Below are 7,748 nucleotides of genomic sequence, written 5' to 3'. Positions count from 1 at the left end.
CCACAGGACATGATCTTTAGTGGTTCCGTATACAACTCTATATGACAACATCATTAATGCTTCCAAATATCAAAATAATAATTAGTAATGTTTATTTTTGGACATTTAACTCCGTAAATGAAGACTGTAGTTTTCATGGTGACACTTACACTTTTGATGAATCCATGCAGTTATTACAAGGATTTCTTTCCTTTTGCAGGTTACACTTCGTTCGCAACAGGATTTGTATGTTATCTGATATGGATGGTTTTAATGCAGCGCAAGGGTCTTGCTCAACCAATGTATCTATTGATAAATTAACTACTATGGAATCGGTAAGAATTACATGGTTGTACCAGTTGAAAGACCGCTTCACAACGTTAAAATCAACTCGTTTACAACGCAACAAATTTTCTTCCCGCAGTCGTATGCTGTTTTATTTCGTGTCAGACTATCTGAGGAGTTTCGGTAGATGGTTGGTTGGATGGTTTTTAACGGCACGTTAACACATTATTAGCTATGTACCGCAGCTTCCTTTCTGAATAGCTGTTTGTTTTATTTTCTGGAAAATGAATGTAGATTTCGTGCTTGAAATGTCCTCACAGTAAATAATGTATAGAACAGGAAAATATCATAATGGATTTAACTTATTTTCACACAGTAAATTAGACCAACAAGAAATTCAGAGGTGGTACACAACAAAAAAGTAAGAAATATTATGTACCCCAGAATGACAAAAAGGGAGGGTGCCACTTTTATTAGCCCAGGTTTAGGGGCCGCCGTGTTGGGTTTCAGGAGCTCTTGATTTTTTTCCTCCACATTTCAAGGTGATTTTAGCAACAAAGGGGGCTTCGCGAGGGTGGCACTGAAGGAAGAGGAGGCAATATTTCATCATCCTCTTGTACCTGGCACTGAAAAGTTCCATATTTATTTGGGGGTTTTAAAAAGAAAAAGAAATAACCACATAAAACCTGCAAGAACAAATCCTCTTATTGGTACATCTGGTGAACAAAACTGAAAACTGGAATTGACTGATTTGGTGACACGTCACTTCTGCCATCTTTCTTGGTGAAAGTATTCACTGCGCGACAGTTAGGTGAACTGCGTTGATTCGTTGTTGTTTCCTTATGAGCCGTGATTATATACGTAAAAATATGTTTCAACAGTGATTCCTAATACACCAGTATGAGCCGTGATTGCATACCTAAAAATATGTTTCAACAGTGATTCCTAATACATCAGTATGAGCCGTGATTGCATACCTAAAAATATGTTTCAACAGTGATTCCTAATACACCAGTATGAGCCGTGATTGCATACCTAAAAATATGTTTCAACAGTGATTCCTAATACACCAGTATGAGCCGTGATTGCATACCTAAAAATATGTTTCAACAGTGATTCCTAATACACCAGATGTTTGTTTTTATAGATAAAGATAAAGATGTTTGGTCCACTGTTTACATCGAGTAGTTTGATTACTGAAAATGCTTGTCGTGGAAGCAAAATGGAGTCAGCATCCAATTCAATCCAATCAAATACAAAAATTATTTACATGCAGGTGTACAGGAGACGACAAAAATAAATAATAAATAAATAGCCGTTAACCATGACCCTTCTTATCAGTAGGACATTGATTTGAAATCTTGTAATGGTACAAAACACAGAATAATTTGTCTAGCGGTTCAAGGACAAATGAATACAAAATAATTAGCCAAGGAATCCAGTTAGAGACGTTGTATTAAATGCTGCATTTATTTCAAAATGTTCGAGGAACACAGACGTCGATGTTTAAATGACGATGGAGTCTTTTTATTTTAATGTCCGATATATAAAAAAAAACTCGAGGAAAGACTTTAAAAAAATATTGACTTGTCTTGCTATATATAGCATGTATGTACTTTCAATTCATATGACTGTTTTATGTAAAGGGTAATTTATTGCTCGCAACAATCACGTGACCACGATCATCTGTTTAATATCTTTGAAAAGACTGCTCGGTAGATAACTGTTTTGTGCGAAAGTAAATTTGCGCAAACACTAACTGAAATCGACACACAAAAGTGGTGGTTGTCGTACGTGTTGTTGGTGATTCGAACACGGAAATTCGTCTTTTGTAAAGATTTTCAATGAATAAAATAAAAATATACGCCTTTTGGTAAGTCTGATAGCTCCCTTTAATACTGAAATTCAGCCGGATTTTGCCTCATTGTTTGATAACTATTATTCATTGCTTTTTCAAGAATACACCAAAGTAGTTAAAAAAAATCTCTTTTTATCGGTAATTTCAAAACATTCTCCGCAACAAAATATTGTAGAAAAAAGATAATCACGAGCAACAGCAATTTCATGGAATCTTTGGCACGTACGCTTTGAATAAAGCATTAAGAACGTAGTGGGTTTCATCGTAACATCCAAATTATCAAGTTTATACAAGTCCGGTTGTTTTATTGCGAACTTCATGGTTACTAATTGTGAGATTTGCTAATTAATTTATGCATAATAAAACTCTTGAAAACAGGCAGTTATTTTAATATTACCCATCATATTTCAATTTTGACACCAATTTGATTTACATATTGAATTGTAAAACTGTGAAAAAGTATGAAAATCATAAAGGTTAACACTTTAGAATGTTGTTTTTGAACACAAGACTGCAGTGGCAAAATAAAACATCTCACTGAATATATTATGGTACATGTTGCAATGAAAATCATTTGAGAATGCTTGACACTGAGCCAACATATGATGGTCTTGCGAGAATGAAAAAATGAATAAGTCATCGTTGCTCTATGGAGCTGAAATTAAATTTCGAAAATCATCAAGTGATGTAACTTCGCCACTCCTCTCCTCTCCCAGTTTATATTTTCCTTTGCGTGCTCGTTATTTATATACTAAACATTATGAGAGGTCACTGAAGCATAGTGTATTTATCCATTGTTATGTATATTTGATTCAGTTATATCTGATTAATAATATATTTATTTCAATTTAATTGTTTGTCAATCTAAAAAAATATTTTCATTACATGATATTGTAATGTAAATTTATTCACTGGAGATAACACATTTTTCAGAAAATGGTTTGACCTTGGCTCTTCGTTTTGTAAACACCAGGTGTTGATCTAGATCCTGACTTCGATTGAAAATTAGTAGCAACCACGTAAACAGATTTTATTTTAATTTTAAAATAATTGGATGTTGTCGAGGTCATGATGGAACTGTGTGTTTAAGATGTAAACAATTTTTAAAAAAAATATATATATTTCTTGGACTGGAGTGATTGGTTTTCGTCAGGGCCACACGGGGTGGACGTGATATTTAACAAGTACCTGATTTCTGCGAGTTTTGAGAACATGATCACGTGACCTACTTTTTACGTTTTTTAAGACGATATACCTCTGTTTTGGAGAATTATTCTCAGTAGAAGTTAGGCTGTTACACTGGAAGTTGTATGATGTGCTGTCTGGAGTTATTTCAAATTATTTGGATTCGAAAGGATTAATTCTTTTTTTCTTGGAAAATACATACGTTCATGTGAGAGTCTTACTTTACTCTAAGACAGTTCTTATAAGAAATTTATTTAGATTTTCAAAACCGGAGTGATAATTCTTGTTTCTACAAGGAACTGTAGACTTCAATACTACAGATTACAGCATACGTCATCGTCCATCTTGGATTCTTCGTCGGGACTCGAATTTGAAATCATTGGAACATTTTGTTATTATGACTATTTTTGGATCTGATTCTTAAAACCGTAAGATCATATTTTTTCATTTTTACAGAATTTATCCAGAAAAATAAATTATTATTGTATTTTTCAAAGCTTGTTGTTTTCACTCTTTCTTGTGTTACTTTTTATTCGAGCCTAAACACGTGACATAAGACCATTCATCTAGCTATACATCTATCGGCCTGTCTGTATCTCGGGTGTCAAAAAGTTTATAAATCGTTAAGTTTTCCACCGATATTATAGCAATATTTTGATGACATGAATCACTCAGATACTCGCATCACATAAATTGCATGTTCAGTCCCGATGTAACATGTACTTGAACCAAACCCTGCGAACAATCGTTGTAACGTGAATTTCCCAATACATTTCTACTGTTAGTTTTGCTTGTTTTCGAGTACATTTCTCATATAATTTCATTTTTTTACAGCCCCTTAACTTCATGGTAGATGAACAAGACGAGTCTGAAATCATAGTCCGTCAACGAGGGGTAAAAATAGAAACATGGCAGGATCAGACTAAAACAACTTCTGCATTTAATCTCAAGGGCATCGGAAAATTTGCAATCGGTATTCATTCCTTCACTGTTTCTATGTGATTGGTTTTCCTTTCTCTGTCTTTTTGTCTGTCTTTTGCCTTGAAGATAATGATAATTTCTTAAAAAAGGGGGTCATCAATTTGTACTCGTGTCCTACATTGTGCTGTTTACAAAGAACATACTCATATATAAATATGGTTGACCTAAGTAACACCGAAAAACAAATGTTGTGATATGAAACAAATCCAAAGTCCAAAGCATATACTATTTAAAATTAGTTGCAGTAGTATTACGAATGAAGCTCAATCTTCAATGTGTTCATATGCCACTAGCTTTGAATGTGGCGATGTGCTAACAGTCTTACTGTGTCACAATGATATCATCCAGAATGTTTTTAAATGAATTCACATTAATCCCAAAATAGTGATTTCATCCTACAGTCAATGAGCACTTTACAATTCCAATGAATAATCGAAATAAAAAAATCCTTTCAGTTAATAATTGAACACAACTTATATATTGTTTTCACCACAGATGTATAGAATAGGAATGAAATAAACCTTATATAAAAAATATAGGCACAATAACATAACCAGGATGAGGGTCATGGTTTCATTTCCAGAACATTCTAAATTGCAAACAAGGTCAGGTCCTTCACTGAAATTTTAGCGGCCAACCAGTCAAAAATCAGGCCGACCTTATAATTTCCAATTAAACATCTTTTCAATCAAAATGATATTATCTTAAAGAAGAAACCCACAATCATGGACATAAATTAGCTATTTCCCATTTTTATGACATGAATGACCCTTACAATCTGTAATCATCAACAAAAACATTAAACACACACAATGTATATATCGATGGATGGATGGATGGATGTATCGATGTATGTGTATATCTATATATTGTAATCGTACCATAAAGAGATGTTTCCCAAGCACCACTTTAAGCCATGTTGTTTGGACTATCTCTGGAGATAGTGTTACATATGATGATATTAAATGAGGTGTATTTTTAAATGTGTTATTTCAAAATGTCTCTGACAGAGACGTCATCGACCGACTATGGTTTTTTCGTGGCTGTGCTTAGTTACTTCAGACAAGTCTTCTATTTTTAATGGACTGATATCGTCTGCTTTTAGCAACTACAACAATAAGTCGCCATGGCACAGGTAGAATATGCGACAAACTTGCGGACAAAAAAGTATGTGAAGGTCTTTGTTTCCGTACTCTGAATGAGACGATAGCTCGATGTCACTGCCCGACCTACCGCTTTAACGTTCTACAAGAGGATATACGTAGTTGCTCTGGTAAGTAAAATTAAAATCGTCTTTGAAACGTTGTTCTCTTAGCATATAAATATATCTTATCACTAATGTATGTTCATTCAATATTGCAATATCATTGATATGGTGGTACAGGGCCAACTGAGCTGTTATCGAAATAAAATACTTTAATCTGACTTTGATCGTGATATTTTGGGATGAGAAAAGACAACAGAAGTTACATGGCTGAGAGTAGATTAATGCGCATGCTTAAAACTGTTTAAGATCACTGCCTGATTCGATTCAAAAAGAGAGTATAAAAGGAGTTGGATGTTGGCGTGGGGTAGTACTAAAATAATGAAAATTTCACCTACTAATCTTTACGTACTATATATCTATGTTTCAAGTTTGTATGCTTTTTATAAGTTATACATTCTTTATTAAAAGCTAGTGAACTTTTGAAATTATTGGAGGGGTGACTTATATTTTTCTTGTATCCATCTTAATTCTGTTTTCTTTCTTTCTTCGTTGTTGTTGGTGTTGCTGTTGTATTTTTAAAATCTTTTCCCAGTATGAACGTTTCCGTATTCCGATAGAATGCATAAAATAGGCACATAACGTGCCACATTTGTTTTACATAGAGGTAGTGCCATTTTGGTCTTTGGAGGCAAGCGATAGAGTTCTATAAACCTAGTCAAATACAAACTTTCCTGTGTAAAGTCCTCCAGAAAACTACTTTGTTTTGTGATACGGTATGTAGTACGTAGGTCATAATATTCATGAACTCGGCAGTTACATTTCATTTTGTCTCTGTTGCAACCGCACTTTTATCATGAGGACGAAGTGGGAACATTACGTAATGCTCTTATTATATATATATTCTGGCGACTGCCCTGTCTCAGGAACATATAACCAGGCTAGGCAATATTAACGTGACTAAATTCGGAGCTAACAAATTTTACCGCTTATAGAAAAACAACTATTTAGTAGAATAGTTTATAACATTCGCGAGCTTTGACCAGAAAAATATTGCAGTTACTTATGAAGTTTCTGAAATTTTTTCATGACTGCACACATGTGTTTTTATGAATCAAATGACAAAACATGTCGACTTTATTCAGTTAAAATGTGGCATGGCGTATTATAATGAAATTACAGAGAATGACATTGGGATTTCTTGGACATAACACTTTGACTTTACAATCATTGGAAATTTCTTGGACATAACCCTTTTGCTTTTCATCCAGTCGTTTATAACGTCATGTTGTTGTTATTGTTGCGGGTTGTGCACACGATAGATTATACATGGCGGTCAATATGTTAGGGGAAGGAAGAACGCAGGAAGAACCCAGACCTTCAGCAAGCTATTGGCAAACTTTCTCAGATACACACGTTGGATGAGCCCGAGACTCTAATCCATTACCACAGATGAGATGTCACTAATTTGTAAAGGCGAGCACATTAGACCCATTCGTCCAGCTGGAACCCGTGCCTCCATGAGTAGCCATCACTTGGTGTAATATTGAAAAATGTTATGATTTATTAGCTAAGATGTCACAACAATCAAGTATTCAAAAGAACTTAAAACTTAAAGCGACCCTTTTATCCATTTCTTGCTTGTGCTAATGCTGCCGTCACATACAATTATTTTTATATATATGTGCAGGGCTCAAAGAAAGCACGCACCCACTCGTCCCTGATAAAATTTGGCTTGGCCGATTAAGACGTTACTGCTAACTCGTCCCTGGGCCGAGTAGATTTCGAATCGCACCTTGAGAATAGAACTGAATGCATTTTCTGCCTTGAGCAAGCGCCGAAGTTCAACACCGCTTAACATTTGACTTGTGTGGGTCATAAATAACGTATCCCCAACGTGCCTGCTTGTTGTCAGCCTATAAATAACGTATCCCTAACGTGCCTGCTTGTTGTCAGCCTATCCCTAACGTGTTTGCTTGTTGTCAGCCTATCCCTAACGTGCCTGCTTGTTGTCAGCCTAGAACATGTTGCAAAGAAAAAGACCTCGTTTATTTACAGAGGTACCTGATGTAATTTTGATCCAAAAACTAGCTAAATGTCATGAACATCTTATATTACTGCTTCAAATTCAGCCCTCGGTTTCTAAATGATGTTTGCATTTACAGTGAAACTCTGCAGTAATTTAGGCATCATTTTGACGTCGAGAAATATTCCCTTTCAATAAGCTATCATTACACCTTTATGCGTCAAACCTCT

At 34.8% G+C, this 7,748-nt stretch overlaps 1 protein-coding gene across 1 annotated transcript in view; it reads left to right on the top strand.

Annotated features, from left to right (window-relative positions):
• Positions 1-7,748, top strand: part of LOC149787301 (uncharacterized) — a 98,943-nt gene that overhangs the window by 1,685 nt on the left and 89,510 nt on the right. The window contains exons 2-4 of the mRNA XM_089977839.1: positions 200-314; positions 4,142-4,280; positions 5,394-5,561. Of these exons, the coding sequence (XP_089833965.1) occupies positions 228-314; positions 4,142-4,280; positions 5,394-5,561 (394 nt within the window). The 5' untranslated portion in view covers positions 200-227. The remainder of the gene's footprint in view (positions 1-199; positions 315-4,141; positions 4,281-5,393; positions 5,562-7,748) is intronic.

Source organism: Sinohyriopsis cumingii, chromosome 12 (genome assembly GCF_028554795.1).
Source record: "Sinohyriopsis cumingii isolate HCF-2022 chromosome 12, ASM2855479v2, whole genome shotgun sequence".
NCBI classification, from domain to species: Eukaryota; Metazoa; Mollusca; class Bivalvia; order Unionida; family Unionidae; genus Sinohyriopsis; species Sinohyriopsis cumingii.
The sequence above is the reverse complement of the archived record's forward strand: the minus strand, read 5'-3'. Positions and strand labels throughout refer to the sequence as shown.